At 50.3% G+C, this 17,237-nt stretch overlaps 2 protein-coding genes across 8 annotated transcripts in view; both read right to left on the bottom strand.

Annotated features, from left to right (window-relative positions):
* The window catches only part of HNRNPUL1 (heterogeneous nuclear ribonucleoprotein U like 1), a 36,716-nt gene extending 25,702 nt beyond the window's left edge, over window positions 1–11,014 (bottom strand). Inside the window, exons 1-4 of one of the 4 annotated variants that reach the window (XM_026009981.2) lie at window positions 10,892–11,014; window positions 5,313–5,435; window positions 3,046–3,199; window positions 1,021–1,094 (exon numbers count right to left, since the gene is read on the bottom strand). In XM_026009981.2, coding sequence (XP_025865766.1) covers window positions 1,021–1,094; window positions 3,046–3,199; window positions 5,313–5,430 — 346 coding nt within the window. In that variant the 5' untranslated portion in view covers window positions 5,431–5,435; window positions 10,892–11,014. Of the gene's footprint in view, window positions 1–1,020; window positions 1,095–3,045; window positions 3,200–5,312; window positions 5,436–8,941; window positions 9,410–9,797; window positions 10,842–10,891 lie in introns of those variants that run through there. The other 3 variants (XM_072753401.1, XM_026009980.2, XM_026009979.2) reach the window with 3 other exon arrangements.
* Window positions 11,015–11,651: 637 nt separating this feature from the next.
* Window positions 11,652–17,237, bottom strand: part of AXL (AXL receptor tyrosine kinase) — a 28,849-nt gene continuing 23,263 nt past the window's right edge. For all 4 annotated transcript variants that reach the window (XM_072753366.1, XM_072753362.1, XM_072753359.1 and 1 more), the window contains 3 exons: window positions 14,738–14,897; window positions 14,152–14,288; window positions 11,652–13,548 (listed from right to left, as the gene is read on the bottom strand). In XM_072753366.1, coding sequence (XP_072609467.1) covers window positions 13,197–13,548; window positions 14,152–14,288; window positions 14,738–14,897 — 649 coding nt within the window. In that variant the 3' untranslated portion in view covers window positions 11,652–13,196. The remainder of the gene's footprint in view (window positions 13,549–14,151; window positions 14,289–14,737; window positions 14,898–17,237) is intronic.

Below are 17,237 nucleotides of genomic sequence, written 5' to 3'. Positions count from 1 at the left end.
GTGGTCTGTACATTTGGCATTTGATCGGCCACCACTTCACTGATCACTGCCATCCTGTACTTTTAAAAAAGTTTGGTTTTGGGATCCCTGGGTGGCGCAGTGGTTTAGCGCCTGCCTTTGGCCCAGGGCGTGATCCTGGAGACCCGGGATCGAATCCCACATCGGGTTCCCGGTGCATGGAGCCTGCTTCTCCCTCTGCCTGTGTCTCTGCTCCTCTCTCTCTCTCTCTCTCTGTGTGACTATCATAAATAAATAAAAATTAAAAAAAAAAAAAAAAAAGTTTGGTTTTACTCTGGGCATACAGGCTTTGAGATCCTGTGATAGAGGGGACTGTGTAAGAGAAGTCCGTCTCTCTTCCAAAGTACACAGCCACTGCTCTATAAACACGAGCTAAGTAAAGAAATACATGAATTACTGGTGAGTTTCTGCTCTGTTGAAAGTATTCTCAGACCTGATTGGGCTTCTTTTTAAAGTCAGATTCCCAAGTTCTACCGCTGAGATCCTGTCTGAGGAGAGGCAGGGCCTATTATCACCACTACACCTAGGGTTCTGATGCACAGTCAAGGGGAAGCCACTTATCCAGTGGAAAGAAACTGGAGGACGGAGAACAGGGCGGGCCAGGCTAATGCCTCAGAGGACAAGGTGGCATTGGTTTCACCAGGAAAGTGAGCAGCAGATGGAAACTGGTGGACTGGTAGTCAAAGAGTTAAGTTTCCTCAGCTGCACTCAGGTTCCCTTCTTGATTAGATGACAACCCCTTGGGTGTTCGGGGTTTTCCAAATGCTCTCGTACCCATTCTGAGGAGTGTCAATGAAAGTCCTCTGAGTTCATCAGGGCAGGATTATGCCTCCCTGAAGAGAAAGGGAGAGAAGCAGAATGATCTGCCCAGGATACCAGCTAAAAGTGGGAGGAGACCTTTGGCCTCTGAACCAATACCTCACTCCTGAGCCTCGTTTCTCTCATACCAGTCTCCCAATACTGACTACAACGTAGAATTAGACAGGCATCCCAAGGACTCACATGTGTCGATGGCAACAAGGGTGTCATCAAAGTCATCTTCATCCTCTTCAGCAGGAGGCTGAGGAGAACGGCCCCTGTCAGAAAAAGGGATTAAGTCCCATAAGAAGGATTGGATAAGCAGAGAGGAAGGGAAATGGAGGTTCTGTTAGAATTTACAAGTATCCTCCAGACTGCTTCCTGGATTTCAGTTTCTTCCCACAGAGGTTAGCAAAAGAACTCGGCCACCTCACACCCTTGCCATGAGAGCAATGACTGTTAACTCCTAGGGTGGGGACGGGGACTAGAGGGGGCATGCTCTGCTTGAAAGGGCCGGCACAATTAACTGGCCAGCTTGTTCAAAGATGACTCTTCTCGCATACTCCAAGATTCTGACCCACACTCTGGGAGTGTCGAGAGCTGCCTCCACACTGGGTTCTGTTGCTGATGAGAGGATACAGTAGCCCAGAGGGGACTGAGCCAGGAAGGGAAATGTGCAAAGGCTCAGATCAACCCCAGTGATCACCATCTGTCCACATCTTCCTAAGACTCCACATCCACAAGTGTTTGAAATGACCCATTTTTTCAGTCTTTCTGTCAAGTGTCCTAAATTATGAATGAGACTCATCTTCCATCAAAACACCAAAAAGGGGGCAGCCCAGGTGGCTCAGCGGTTTGTTGCAGCCTTCGGCCCACGGCCTGATCCTGGAGACCCAGGATCGAGTCCCACGCCGGGCTCCCTGCATGGAGCCTGCTTCTCCCTCTGCCTGTGTCTCTGCTTCTCTCTCCCTCAGTGTCTCTCATGAATAAATAAATAAAATCTTAAAACAAAAACAAAAACACCAAAAAGGGACTAATGTTAAAATACTGCTGGTTTCCACCTTATAGGAATAAAGGAGAGATGTGGAAGGAATGGGGCCTAATGCCCAGGGTCCTGCCTGGAACATCAGACCCTTGTCCACCATGTGCCCGGATCAAATACCAAAGCCCACCCGGGAGGCTTCCCTCCGGTGGAATGCCTTTCTGGCCCTTCCAGTCTAGGGCTAGCACAAAGACCTGTACAAAGAAGGAGTGCAGCACACACTAAGTCCATCCTAGAAAGCTATCCCTGCCAGCCACAAATCAGAGCAAGTATTCCTTCTCTCTCTCCACAGACTAGTAGCCTAGGCCTCTGCTCTGCAGAAGGCACTGGGAGAAACTCCTTGGAGGTAGTTCTGCATCCTACCTTTAGTCGCAGCCAACAGACCCAGGCCCTGTCTGAGTCACAAGCTGGTGAGAGAACAGACTCCACCAAGTAGGAAATAAAACCTGTCAGACAACTAGTCCACATAACTAGAGAAGAAATGGTCATTTTTAAATTTCCGTGATCAGAAAAATCTTCGTGCAGAAACGGAAGGGGGTGCAAGGGCAGGGGGATAGGGAGAGCTTGTCAGGAAAGGAAAATGACCAGGGCAGATAGGCCACTCCTCACTCTGATCCGACACTGAACCACACCCTGCCTACTGGCCCCTCTAGGTGGTGACTTACTTACATATGCGCCTGTCTCAGGCCCTAGATTGGGATCAAAAGAAGGTAAAACCCACCGTCCAAATCACGTATCTGTGTTCAGCCCAAAGGCAGGTACCTTGTGAAAAGAGCATGAGTGTGACAATGAATGAATGAGAGATGGACAGAAGGGTGTGTTTGGGAAAAGAGTCAGGAAAAATAAATCTTTTCCATCAGGGAATATTAAGCAGCCATGAAGAATAGTAGGACACCGTGCAGGAAGACCAGGCAGTGAGGAAAAGGACTGAAAAGGGAGGCTGGCATCTCACACGTGAAAGGCAGTGTTTGGACTTCACCCTGCAGGTAACAAGGAGGGAAGAGCTGAGGGAAGGAGCAAAAATTTAGCCAAGCTAAATCTGGCAGTGAGTGCCTGGAGGACTAAGCAAATGTGTAAGGGCAGGAAGAGCTCTGCTCCCTTGGCTGAGTACAAAGGTCCCCATGGGGACCAGGCTACAGGCACAGAAACCCACTGGAAAAGGGGTTACCATCACCTCACACACCCACCTCCTATCCTCTCGGTGCTCGAAGTACCCCCGTCCCCGGTTTTCTTCGTAAGGCCTCTTGCGACTCTGGAATTGCTGTCTGTCTGGCTTGAGTTGAGAAGCTTCGGGCGGGAGGAAGCTGGTGGGTGCTTCTTGCTTCATCTCGGTCTTCACTTCTACAGTCAGGACAAATCCAGGTGGTCAAGATGGGAAACTCCTTAGCTATCATTTTTCTGGTCCCCCAACCTTAGGAGATGCTCACAGGATCCTGACTACAGTGATGATGGACTGCGCATAAGCAGCTTGCTGGGTTCAATAGAAGCCTGCCAAGGAAGCCAAGGAGGCTGCACTGCAGAACAGAGCCAGGGCACAGGGAGGCCGGAGATGGCTAGCCAGGCACATTGGCACTGACTGTTGATGGGGTGACCAATGTCAGCCAGATGATTCTCAGGCCTCATGGGGAGGGAGAGGGGCTTCAGCACTAAATAAAGGCAAGCTCTCTTACAGGCCCACCCAAAGGTGGAATGGCTGCCTCTGGTTACTTTGCCAAAGGCCCCATGAAAGCTAGCAGCTACCTTGGCCCATACCAAGTGGGAGACAGCCCTAGAAAATTTCTAAGATTCCTTTAAGCTGAGATCCCATGATCTGACATTCTTTAATTTCTCCTCCCAGAGAACCTTTCCACCTCAGTTCTTACAAAGCTTCTTCAGTCTGGCAAGGGAAAGGGAGGGGGGAGGTCAATTCAACAGGACACTGTGGTCCTATAGCTAACTCCACTGGCTTCAATCACTCTACCACAAAGCCCAGAATCACCCCTGGGAAGGGGGAGGGGTCTACACTTAAGCCAGCCTATAGGTGTGACGGCCTTATTAAGTCACACCACAAATAGAAAGTCAGGATAGGATAACATGCTGTAAACCAAGGGAAAGGCCCAGTCTCAGGCTGACTCTCTCCTTGGGCCAAAGATCCCACGAGTGTCACAGAGCCTGACACGAATCTACAGTTTAACCTACATTAAAATTAAAATCCATGGGCAGCCCCGCTGGCACAGCGGTTTAGCACCGCCTGCAGCCTGGGGTGTGATCCTGGAGACCCGGGATCAAGTCCCACATCGGGCTTCCTGCACGGAGCCTGCTTTTCCCTCTGCCTGTGTCTCTGCCTCTCTGCCTGCCTCTCTCTTAGGATTAAAATCCTAAGCCAGGGACGTCTGGGTAGCTCAGAGGTTGAGCATCTGCCTTCAGCTCAGGGCGCAATCCAGGAGTCCCAGGATCGAGTTCCATATCGGGCTCCCCACAAGGAGCCTGCCTCTCCCTCTGCCTATTCTCTGCCTATCTCTCATGAACAAATAAATTAAATCTTAAAATCAATCAATCAATCAATCCTGAGCCACCCACAAGAAATGTCTGGGCATTTCACTTTGTGGATGAACCAAGAATGAAATTAGATACATTCAACTAGATTCACTAAGAAAAGGCACTGGGGCCACAACACAGTGAAAGGAGCACAAGCTGGGAGGCAGTCCTGGCTCCATCATTACTCAACAGTGGGAGCTTGCTTTTCAAACAGTAGGACACAAATGGTTGGGAATGCTCCTCATTAACCAAGAGCAGTGGCCTGGACTCCAGTTTCCTGGGTTTTAACCCCAACTCTGTCATCAGACAAGCCACCTCCCCAGTCTGTAAAATGAGAGGCAAGAGCTGAGGTACCATCTGTGGTTCCCAAACTGACACTGCAGGGAACTTTGTTGAAAAGACGTATTTACACATCTGGGAAACCATGAGTTTAAACAATGTGACACAGAGTTTTGTTTTTTTTTTTTCAGTCCAGGACTTCTCAGAGCCTTTACAGTGACTCTCCCAGGGATGGGACAGCACGTGCTGCATTTTCCAGATACATTTTGGCCAAGGAACCCTTTCCTGGGAAGTCCCTAATGATATCTCCTGGAACAATATTCTTCAGAACATGGGAACAACTGGACTAGATTTAGAAGGTCCTTGCTGAATGCTACATTCTAAGATTTTAAATAAGACTTAAATACTGGCCCGAGTCTAAACTCTCCCCAGTATTGATACTAACATCTGAAAACAGATACCACTCCCCTCTCTTAACACCTGGGAGCAGGACTAAGTTCTCTCCTTCAGAAGAACCTTGCCAGAGTGACAGAGCCCAAATGGACTGCCCAAGAGGAAGATGCAAAATCTCTCTGGAAAGACAGGCTTTCAGCAGAGGGGATGAGCCACGTACAGATCTTATTTCCCTCACAAGAAGTATACATGTGCACTTTCCCACCTGGGCGATAGGCCTGCTGCTGTTCCATTTCAAGCGGTCTCCTCTCGTAGCCAGACTCGTTCTCTTGCTTGATGACCTGGCTCTCATAGAATTGGTTTTGCCTGGTAATATTGTCCATGACATCTTAAAACAAAAAGTGGCCAGTTAGAAGGTGCTTCTTGGGACCAGAGGTGGCTTTTTTGGTGCTACACAATGTCATCCCCACTGGGGATAGCCTGCCAGAGGCTAAGAGGTGTGGCAATGCCTTCAGATAGAAACATATCTGGGCAGTCAGTGGCCCCAGCTGCCTGAGGACATGCCCTCTAGTCCCTCAAATGGTTGGTGATGCATCTGTGACTGGGCTTTACAGAATCCCAACAAACTAAACCAAATGAAGTAGAACTGCTCTGGTTAAAGTGAGGAGATGGGAAGGTCAGAGAAGGTATCCAGCTTGACCTTACTCCCTAAGTCCCCACTCCAAGGCTGGGGCAACTCTACAGTCACCTTGGATTCCACGTAGCACAGTTAAAAAACCACCAGTCTGGCTGTACTCTGACATGGTATAATGTGTAGGGAGTTGGCTGTAGAGCACAACCTTAAAAACTGCTCAGGGCACATATGAGTCCTCTGCTGGACCCAATTCACTACCATCTGCACAGTCCACCCTCTCTACGAATCCCTTCCACCCCACGATAGCTGCAAAGATAAAAGGGTAACCATACCAGTTGAAGGGGAACTGGGGTGGGGGGAAGGGGAAAGGAACTGTTAAGAAAACAGGAGGAATAACAGTGGCCTTTTAGACTCATTAGGGATAAGTCCTGAAATATTTGGAGCTAGATGGGAAGGGTTTTGAGAAGGTATATTATGGAATAAGACGAAGAATAGAAACTTATAAGAATAATATTAACTATCCATAGAGTGCATACTATACACCAGACCCTGGGGTACAGCTAAGAATAAGTTTGCCTCGCTGAAGCCTTCAGTTTAGTGAAATGGATGTACGTTCAACAAATACTTAAGAGACAAAAAGCATATTCTAATTGTGTTCAGGTCTATACAGAAATTAAGACAGGGACCCAGAAAGTAAGATAAGCCTCAGCTCAGAGAATACATAGGTGAGAGCTCAGTGACGAGAATAGAGAAAACATTCCTGGGGTTAGAATAACACGTGAAAGCTCCGAGGTAAGACCAAAACCAGAGTAGGAAACTCAAGACCCTTACAGCCAAACCCAGAGAGAAGTTTGGAAACCTAGGATGAGCAGCAAGCTGGCTTTCCACCCAGGAGCAAGCTTTGCTAGGTGCCTCTAGGGCCAGAACCCACAGGAGCAGAGGGAAGGAGACTCTTCTCCACCTGCTAACTGATTGGATCCTTTCTCAGAGGACAAATACATCTGGGGACAAACCAGGTGCAGCCCAAAGGGAGGAAAGTAACAGATCACGTGGTTTTTGCTACAGCCCTGTTTACCAGAGCTTGAAGGAAGGGTTGCAGTGGGGCCTGAAGCGGCCTCAGAGGATTTTGCTGTAGGGGTTAGTAGAAAAAAGAAGAAATAGAATATCTCCTTAATTGGAACACAGGGCAGGCTTATCAAACCATTTGGTTTTCTTCTGGGGCTCCAAGCACAGTGCTCTTCTTCCCACAAATATTCACATCTCTTCTTAAGAATTTCTCCTGTGCTCAAGGAGGAAGCTTCACCCTAATAAGCCATGATTGTGGGGTCCTCCGCTCTTTAAAACATCGGCCTCCCAATAATAGGCAGGCCCAGTGCTAAAACCCCTACACATGTGACCTCATTCATAGCAATCCTGGGGGCACTGTAATTACCCCTGTTGTACACACAAGGAAATTAGGGCTCGCAAGTCATAGAGCCATCCTTAAAACAATGTCCGTCTAAGTCTAACATGCCCTCTTCTGAGGCACCTCTGACCACTGGCCCTTCCTCCTAGGCATTCCTGGCAGGTCTCTCCTGCCTTAGACAAGTACCCTGGCCACTTCTTCCTACATAGGTCTCTGCAAGGGGAAGTATTCTTCCCTGCAGAGGCACATGGGTCCTGGACAATCCTTAGGCTGCCCCCACTGCAAATCTTTACTCCAGGATGTCCCACCTCTCATGAACCAAGTCAGTAAACATCCAATGCCAACTCAATTTCTTGTCTCTTCTCTCACCCCCATAGCACCTTCTTTTCAGAGAAACCACAAACGCTGGATGCCAGAGTCCTTTCTATTTACTCTTTAACTTCTCCAATCCCGGCTCCCCAGTCCTGTTAGAAAACTACGCTTTTCCAACTCCAGAGTTCTTCCCTTCCATTCCAGGGTCTTCTATCTTCAGATAATCTTACATCTACCCTGTCCTTTCTCATTCTGAGTCATAACTTCTGGCTCATGCAATGATTCCTTATTACACACACCAGAGACCCCCAATCCCCGGGCACGCATATAACTGTTTCTGGGGACCAAGGAGCTTTGTCATGGACAAGACACTCAGCCTCAGAAACACTCCCCTCACTCCATCCAGAGGCCCCTAGCCAAGTCAACAGGTTTTCTTTATCTTTCCATTCTAGAGTCTCCTCCCTCCCATTTTATGCTAGACCACATATACACTCCCGTGCTGGACACAAGGATCCTCTGTCCCACAGATACTCCATCAACTTCAAGCTCCACCAATTTGTTCTCTGCCACACCCCACCCCCAGCTACCCCCTGTTCTTCAAACAATCCATAGTGTTAAACCAAAACCATTCAGCAGTAGCTGCTGAAATTACCTGTCCTCAGAACCTACCAGCTCAATACCTCTAGGTTCCCTGCCCAGCGAAGCATTCTTCCCTCTCCTGCCTGCCTCCAGTGACCCGGGATCCCCATACCTACCTCCTCTGGAAGTCAACCAGAAGGTCCCCGGATCTCCCAGCACCAAATGCCCAAGTTGGCCCTGCCTCAACATTGGCCTTCCAGCCCTGAGACCCCCAGACCATCCTCAGAAATAGGTGGGTCCTCCACAGTCCAAACACATGGTAGTCTCCCACATTCCCTAAAAGCTCACTAGCCAAATACCAGAGCACCCAGTCCATCAGCTCTCTCCTGGCCAGACACCAGCACCTCCATTTCACCAACCCATCCGAGTACCAAACAAGAGAATTCCCCATACCCCACCCAGCAGCAAACTCCAAGATCCTCTATTCTCACAAACTCTCCCAGCTCTAAAATACACGGCTCCCGACGCGCAGCCGAGACGCTGGGCTTAGCAGAGTCCCTAAGCCCACCCAGCTCCAAACCCTGAAATAATCGTCATTTCCAAGACCCTCCTCAGTCCCCGATTAGAAAACCTCTTGTTCTTCCGACTGTTCGGCTCCAGAAACCACAGCTTCCGGTCTCCGAGCACTAGGCTCCGGAATCCTCTACGCCCCCCCTCCCCCCACCGGACCTTCCTCATCTCCGAAACCCAGAGCCCCCACTCCAGTATCTCCCCTGCCCCGAATGCCAGGGTCCACCCTCTCGTCGTCCCGAGGCCCACGGCCCTAGATCCTTCTCAGCGGCGGGCAGCGGGATCCCCCAATTCTCAGACCGTCTCCCCGACCTCAGGCGCCGGACTCCGCGTCCCACAGCCCTTCCTCGGCCCGGACTCCGGGCTCCCCGACCCCCGCCCCGCGCACTCTCACAATGTCCGTCCGGCCCCGAGTAGCCGCCAGGCTCCGGGTGCGGCTGCAGCCCGGACGGCGGTGGCTGCGCGGTCCCCTCCAGCTCGGAGCCCCCCTCGGTCTCGACCTCCTCGTTGTTGTGCCCGGGTCGCCCCGGTTCGTCGTCGGCCTCGAGCTCCCGCTCGTCGTCGGGCTCCTCGGCCTCCAGCGCCGCCTGCAGCCGCTCAGCAAGCTCGGCCTTGAGGCCGCGAGTGTCCAGGCCGCGGCGCTGCAGCTCCTCGCGAAGTTCGTTCACCTTCAGACGGCGCACATCCATGGCCCGGGCCCCCGGGGCGGCCCCCGAGCCCGGCCCGGCCTCCCAGGGCTCTGTCCCCCTTAAACCTTTCCTGTCAGGAGGCGAAGGGGGAAAGGGGGGGGGGCCCGCTCCAATGGCGGCGGCGGCTCAAAATGGCCGCCGCCGCCGCCTCCCCCTCCTCCGTGTCTCCATGCGATGCAACACGGGTGCCGATTGGCCGCCGCCTGGAGACAACGGGCGCGGGCCTGGAGGCTCAGCCAATCAGAGCATAGCTTTCAAAAGAACGGCAATGAAAGGGCTCTGGAGCCGCCAGAGAGGAAGCGTTGGCCTACGTCGCTGCCGCCGCCAGGGCGGAGGGCGGGAAAAGGCGGGAGGCGGAGCACGCGGTGACTGGGTAGCGCCCGCGCGCCCGCTCCCGTAGGGTCAAATGAAGAAAAAGGAGTAAAGACTTGGCCCAATCAGCGACGAGATCTTAGAATGAACCCCCACCGCACCCCAACACATACACACATATACAGACACACACTCTCGGCCTTTCCTGAGCGGTCCTTTCATCAAACTGCGGTCTCCTGTAACACCTACCCTGATTGGTCGCGATCTCCCGCCCCTAGAGGAGTCCAGGCGGGTAAAACGACTAGAACCAATCAAACGGAGGGTCGGCCGACCCACTCCCCCCGCCTCCGTTCCACTGTCGCCTTTAAGAAACCGGAAAGATGAATTCGCCAAGGGCCCGCCCCTTGCCGTTAGGGCGGTTTCAAAACAATCTGCCCGCCAATCGCGATGACTGTTTTATCTTATAAAGCGGGTACAGTTGGGCTCGCTGGAAAAAGCTAACCAGATTGGCCGTTCTTCCCCGGACGGCCTCGCAAATGTCGCTGGGGGGGGGGGGGGGGGGGGAGCGACGAGAAAAAGTAGACAAATGATCCATCTTCTAACTCCATCGCCTTTATGCAAAGGAAACTTGGCTTCCGAGAGTCCCGCGGGTGTGAAAGAGGCTAAGCAAACACACGGGAGAAAAGTTGTAAAGGAAATCGCACCCTCTTCCCTTTGATCTCAAGGGGCGCCTCTTGCCACGATCGTAGCTTCGCCGCCGCCGTTCTCTATGGTTGGGATCTTACGTGGAGTGGGCGCTCTGCGCGCGACCATAGAGCCTTTCCCCTCCGGGAAGACCTCCAGGAGTTCGCGGGTCTCCACTCCAAATCCTCTAAACCGCGGTCGAGTAGTTCTGGCTGTTTGGCGTCTGACACTGACAAGTTCAGACACACAGGTTGGTAGTTCAGCCTCACGCCGCAAGGGCCAACGCCAGTTTCGCAGTGTCTACCGCGCTGCACCACCACCTGTCGCCTCTTAACTCAAAAGACACAAAACTTCTGCAAAGATACACAATGGGGGGGGGGGGGGGAGTGCGATGCAAACGCCCGTTGCCCGCTAAGCCGCACCGTTAAGCCCACGGAAGACGCACACCACCTCTACTTCGACAAAAACACACGCGACGCAGATAAACAAGTGGCCGTGGGTCAGATTGGATGCATCAGTTAAGGGGAACGTAGACGGGGCCGCTAAGGTCCGCACTGGCAGGCGGCACCGAATGATAAAGACAAAGGACAAGCTACGCTACGAGCTGACACGGCAACCCCGACACACAGCACCCACTCAGAAACGGGGCAGACACTCACGTGGGCCCGGAGGTTCCAGTCCAGACACCCCGCCCCTCGCCCACGTCCGACTTCCTCTCTCCTCCCAGCTTCCCACAAGGGTTTGTTCTAAAAAAGTTTGTGGCCCGGATTGAACTATCCCCGGTTCTCAGGAGCCGCCACCGGGGGGCGTCCGGGCGCTGGCAAGGGTTTCTCCCTGTGCTGCCGGGTGCACGCGGGATCGCGGGCCCAGGATGCATGCAAAGCACAGTGGGTTTGCCTTGGCAGGAATCCCTTTGTGGGCCCGTGATGATCGGAGGTGTCCTGTGCCTGTGTTTCATTGTGAATTTGAACACTTGAGTCTGTGAGTACCTGTTGTGCTCTGTGTGTACTCCTTGTAATCTGTGTTACTCGGGTTTCTTCCTATTCCTGGTGAGTATATCTGCCTTTCATATGTTTGTAAATATGTTTGTGTCTGTATAATCTTTTGCATCTGTTACTACATGTGTTTGAATTTCAACATCTCTCTTATTCGTGTCCAGGTATGCCTGAGTATATCCTAATGGGTTTGCTACTTTGGGGTGCGGAGGAGAGTGTGTCTAACAGGGAGTCTCTGAGTGCCTGTTCCTCACTAGGGAGAGGCTGCTGTTTGCATGTCTTTTTGTTTATATGGATGCTCATTTCTGCCCTCTCCGTAAAGGAAGAACTCCAAGACCCCACCAAACCCTTCTTTTTACTGATGGGAAGTTGCCAGGGAGAGGGGGCCACATGGCAGCTGAGTGGAAACAAGAGGAGACAGAAGTGTGGTTATAAAGTTTTATGTGATCTGAGCCCCTCTGGAAGTGCCAGAGTCCACACCTCTGTACAGGGGGCTTGAGGGACTGGCTCAGGGCGGGGGCAGCATGGCCCAAAAGGAGGGAAATCGCCCCCTGGGGAAAGGAGGCATCCCTAATGCATTATTGCACAGGCTTAAGGGGAGGAGGAAGCAGAGGTGGCTCAGAAGGGGAGAGTCAAACAGAAGAATCTATAAAATTAGAACCTTGGAATCATCCCTTGGAATTCTAGACCTGTAGACCTTTAGAATCTGACAGTATTTGAATCTTAGAACTACAGTGCCTAGGATCTTAAGACTTAGAACTGTAGATTCTTGGACCCTTAACTAAAATCCTAGGCAGGTGGAATGCCGCATAGAAACTAAATATATCCAACACTGGAAACGATTAGAACTTTGGTATCTAGCTAGTCACAACTAACTGTAGTCTTATACCTTAGATGCTAAGGATCCAGAATCTTGGACCAATAGAGTCTAGAGTGTCTTGGAACATAGAACAGAACAACATTAGAATCTTAGAGTTTAATAATCTAGAATCTTGAAGCATATGGTCTAGAATCTTAGACACAGAATCTAGGTTCTTAGACTAAGTCTTAGAACACCACATCTTAGAACATTAGACCTCTGGGCCTCCATCTTTAGACTCTTAGAACTTTTGAATGGCAGATTTTAGAATCTTAAATCTTTAGCATCCAGAATCTCATAATAAGAGTTTCAAGGATCATAAAGCCTTGGAACTTATAATTAACCATTATTAGAATCTTAGAACTTGAGAAGACAATAATCTAGAAGCCTTACGATATAGAGTCTTACAGCCAGAGGATTTACAGTCTAAGAGGCTTAGAACATCAAATTTTAAAACATTAGGCCTTAGAATCTCCATGTCTAGAATTGTAGAATCTAGAATCTTATACTCTAAGGACTCTGAACCCTAGAAAAACAAAATCTAGAATCATAGAGCCTTGGGTCTTAGAACTTGAATCTTAGAGCTTCAGAACTTAAAATCTTGTGGGCTTTATCAAGAATCCTGGAATAATAATAAAAAAAAAGAATCCTGGAATCCAAAAAATCTAGAGCCATAGACTCTCAGAACCTTAGAATATAGGTCTCGCAACTTCCATGTCTGGAACCTTAGCACTTTAGAATTAGAGACTTTGGGATTTTAAGTCCTTAGAGCCAAAGACTAATAACATCTTTGAAACTTAGAACCTTTACATCTAGACTCTTTGAACCTTAGAAATCTAGAATCTTGGAATATGAGACCTGGGAGGACTCATATTCTAGGGATTGCAGGGGATTGCAGGGATTGCAGCCCAACCGCTTCCTTTTACACATGGGGACACTAAGGCATGAAGAAAAGAGAAGATCCATCTGGGATGGAAGTGGAATAGGGTAGTAAGAGAAGGCTATAGTCGAGGATGAGGCCTGGAGTGGTGAAATAGTTGGGGGGGGAGGCTCCCCCAGTGGCAGTGCCTAGCTTGGGTCCTGAGAAGGAGTCCCAGGTGGAGCGATGTCTCAGGCTCCATCCTCCTGCCCTGGAGGAGCTGGGGAGCTCCTGTCGGTAGGCAGGGCAGGGCCAGGGGCTGTAGAAGGGCAGAGGACATAGCGTCCAGCAGGATGGACCTCAGCTGCGGTGAGGCAACTGCAGGAATCCTTGGGGTCAGGCTGAGTTGGGGGATCAGCTCCTCCAGCAGCTCCAAGTGGTTCAGAATGACTCCCACCCTCATCCATGTTGACATAGAGGATTTCCTCCGGCTCCTGGGCAGGGGGCAGGGCTTTCAGTGTGTTCTCCAGATCTTCCCGAAGCTCTGAGAAACTCGGCCGGTCCCGGGGGTTTAGCTCCCAGCACCGGGACATCAGGGCATACCTAGGGCAGAAAAATGAGGGGTGGGAGACTGAGCAGGAGCTCAGAAGGGGAGCATTCTGGGAGTTTGGGGGCATTTTATGGAACTGGAAGGAACCTTAGCAGTTTGGGGTTTGGGAATTCTCAAGAGTTTCCGAGGGGGGGTCCTGGGACACGCGGGAGCTGGAAAGGGTCTTGGGGAACCTCCCTCGGTATTGGGTAGTGTTCTAGGGGGGGTTTGCTAGAGCAGACTTTGCCCTCAAAGTGCTGGATAAATGTTCTGCTCTCCTCTGCGTGTTGTAAGACAGCAAAGTTTGGTAAGCACTGTCCTAAAGGATCCTGAGGATATCTCAGAGGAGACCTGTGAGTTTGGAGAAGCCCAATATGGCAAACTGGAGGGCTGGCAGAGGGTCCTGGGTGTTGAAGAGCACTGGAGAAATATGGGTGCTCAGGAGTCTGGGGTGAATTAGAATTTTGGGGGTGGGGGGGGTCTCAGTGTGGGTTCCTGAACAGCCTGAGGGATTCTGTGCAAGTTTTAGAGGGTTGGGGCCATGTGGGGTGCTCTGGGTTTTGGAGTGAAATCTAGGATGGGACGGGGGTGGGTGAGGGGGTCCTAAGGATCCTCACAGTCCATCCAGACAGCCCACAGGCTGCTTTAGTCGGTTTCCCTGGCACAGGTAGTCGTAAATCTCGCTGTTTTCCACTCCTGGATATGGGGTTTGGCCCCGTGTGGCAATCTCCCACATCGTCACCCCAAAGGACCACTGTGGGGGGGGCAGAAGGGAGAGAATTAGCTGGCCTCTCCTGCACAGAGACACCCCCCAACACATAGGTTCATGGGTACACCCACATATATGTACACATGCGTACATAGCTATCTTGGTACATTGCACACTCACAGAGGTAACTTCCATGCACACATTTACACACTTCATAGACACATGGTCTCGTGTCACCCTCCACACCCTGGCTGTACACACATGTATACTTACCTCTGCCTCTCCCAACCTAAATTGGCCACATGTCCCCTGTATGAACTTGCCACCACGCACGCATGAACCTGTACATATCCCCAGCATGTCCACACCACCGTTCACAGACTCCCACCACACCGCAGACATGCCTAGCCCATGTGGTCAGGCCCCTGTGCTTCCCCACTGCAGTGAGTGATGAACAGGCCACTGACCCTCGCTCCTCTCAAGGGTGCACCTACCACATCACTCTTGCTAGTGTAGACACGGTCAGCCAGGCTCTCGATGGCAATCCACTTGACTGGCATCTTGGCGATGCGTCCCTGGCGGTAGTAGTCCCCATTGTAGATCTTCTTGGAAAGCCCAAAATCCGCCACACACACGGACATGTTCTCATTCAGCCTGCCCAGATTGGGGAGAGGAACAGGGTGACCGCATTGCCCCCTCTACCAGGAAGCCTGCCCTCAACTCTCAGACTCCGCTTCCATTTCCCACTCTGGCTGTCCTTGGGGGTGAGGATCTGTCAACCCCAGATGGAAGGGAAATGTATTGCTTCTTGTTCCCTCCATATGAAGTTTCATAAACACACCCATGTAACCGCCACCCAGATTAAGAGACAGAATGTCGTGGGACATCATCTGTATAAAGGAATACCACAGAGCAAAGAAAAAGGAACTAACCAATATGTACAAAGTTGTGGGCTAGGGACACCTGGGTGGCTCAGCAGTTGAGCGTTTGCCTTTGGCTCAGGGCATGATCCCAGATTCCTGGGATCAAGTCCTGCATCAGGCTCCTTGGATGGAGCCTGCTTCTCCTTCCTCTGCCTATGTCGCTGCCTCTCTCTCTGTATCTCTCATGAGTAAATAAATAAAAAAATCTTAAAAAAAAAAAAACAAGCAAACAAAGACGTGGGCTGGGGCACCTGGGCGGCTCAGTGGTTGAGCATTTGCTTTTGGCTCAGGGTGTGATCCTGGGATCAAGTACCACATCGGGCTTCCCACAGCGAGCCTGCATCTCCCTCTGCCTATGTCTCTACCTCTCTCTCTCTCTCTGTGTCTCTCATGAATAAATGAATAAAATCATTAAAAAAAAATTGGATGCTTAACCAACTGAACCACCCAGGTGCCCCAAGAACTTCCTTTTTTTTAAAAAAAAATAATTTAAAAAAAATTTTTTATTTATTTATGATAGTCACACACACAGAGAGAGAGAGAGAGAGAGAGAGGCAGAGACATAGGCAGAGGGAGAAGCAGGCTCCATGCACCGGGAGCCCGACGTGGGATTCGATCCCGGGTCTCCAGGATCACGCCCTGGGCAAAGGCAGGCGCCAAACCGCTGTGCCATCCAGGGATCCCAAGAACTTCCTTTTAAGAAAATATTTTATTTTATTTTTAGTTTTTAAGTAGGCTCCATGCCCAACATGCAGCTCAAACTCACAACCTGAGATTAAGAGTTGCATGCTCTACTTACTGAGCCAGCCAGGTACCCCTTCAGATTTTCTTTAAGTCACCTCTATGCCCAGTTTGGGGCTCAAAGTAACAACCTGGAGACCAAGAGTCGCACACTCCACCAACTGAACTGACCAGGCACCTCTTAATATTTTAACTTAAAAGCGACAGGTGTGGGATGCCTGGGTGGCTCAGCAGTTGAGTGTCTGCCTTTGGCTCAGGGCATGATGCTGGAGTCCCAGGGTCGAGTCCCATATCGGGCTTCCTGCATGGAGCCTGCTTCTCCTTCTGCCTGTGTCTCTGCCTCTCTCTGTGCGTCTCTCATGAATAAATAAATAAAATCTTAAAAAGAAAAAGCACAGGTGCATAACAATGGGTTGTCTAAAAAATAAACAAACGAATAAAAACAAAAAACCCCCGCAATGGGTTGTCTACTCTGATTTTCAGTGTCATTGTTCCATGGGGGGGCTTGATGAGGATCAGCCCAAGTTGCAGAAGGAAAGGAATTTCCACTTCACTGAGTCTATTGAACCCTATACATTTTCTACTTAACAGGAAATACAGGAAAAGAGGAATAAGGCAAATGCCACCACAAGGAAACACATACATATATGTCACATCCCACAAGAGAAATGGCCTGGTCTCTTCCAAAGAATATGCTGTAAAAATATAAAACATAGGGGGCGCCTGGGTCGCTCAGTTGGTTAAGCATCTGACTCTAGGTTTCAGCTTGGGTCATGACCTCTGGATCATGAGAATGAGCCCTGTGTTGAGTTCCACACAGGGCTCCACACTCAGCGCAGAGTCTGCTTATCCCTTTCCCTCCCTCTTTGCCCCTCCCCTGGCACACATGTGTACTCCTTTCCCCTGAATGAATCAATAAAATCTTAAAAAAAAAAAAAAAAGGTGGTGGTAGGGGAGGCTATTTCAGATTAAAAAGGCCCAAAGGGCCGTAACAACCAAACTCAGTGGAAATGAATCTTGAATAGATCCTGATTTGGTGCAAAAATAAAACAGCCCTCAAAGACATTTTGGAGGAAAACTGAAGAATCTGAATATGGACTGGACGGGTAGGAAATTATGTTACAGAAGTATGGTTAATCTTCTTAGGTGTGACAACAGATCTGTAATCATTTACATGTAAATCCTCATTCTTAGGAGATACCTACTAAAGATTTGGGGGTCCAGCGTCACCATCTTGGCAACTCACTTTGAAGGAGTTGAGCAAAGAGGAAAAGAGAAGATAGGAAAAATGTGGCACAATCTCTGCAAGGATGGTATATGAGTGTCCACT

This window comes from Vulpes vulpes, chromosome 1 (assembly GCF_048418805.1).
Source record: "Vulpes vulpes isolate BD-2025 chromosome 1, VulVul3, whole genome shotgun sequence".
In the NCBI taxonomy this organism is placed as follows: Eukaryota; Metazoa; Chordata; class Mammalia; order Carnivora; family Canidae; genus Vulpes; species Vulpes vulpes.
Note: the sequence above shows the minus strand (reverse complement) of the source record. Positions and strands in the feature narration are given on the sequence as shown.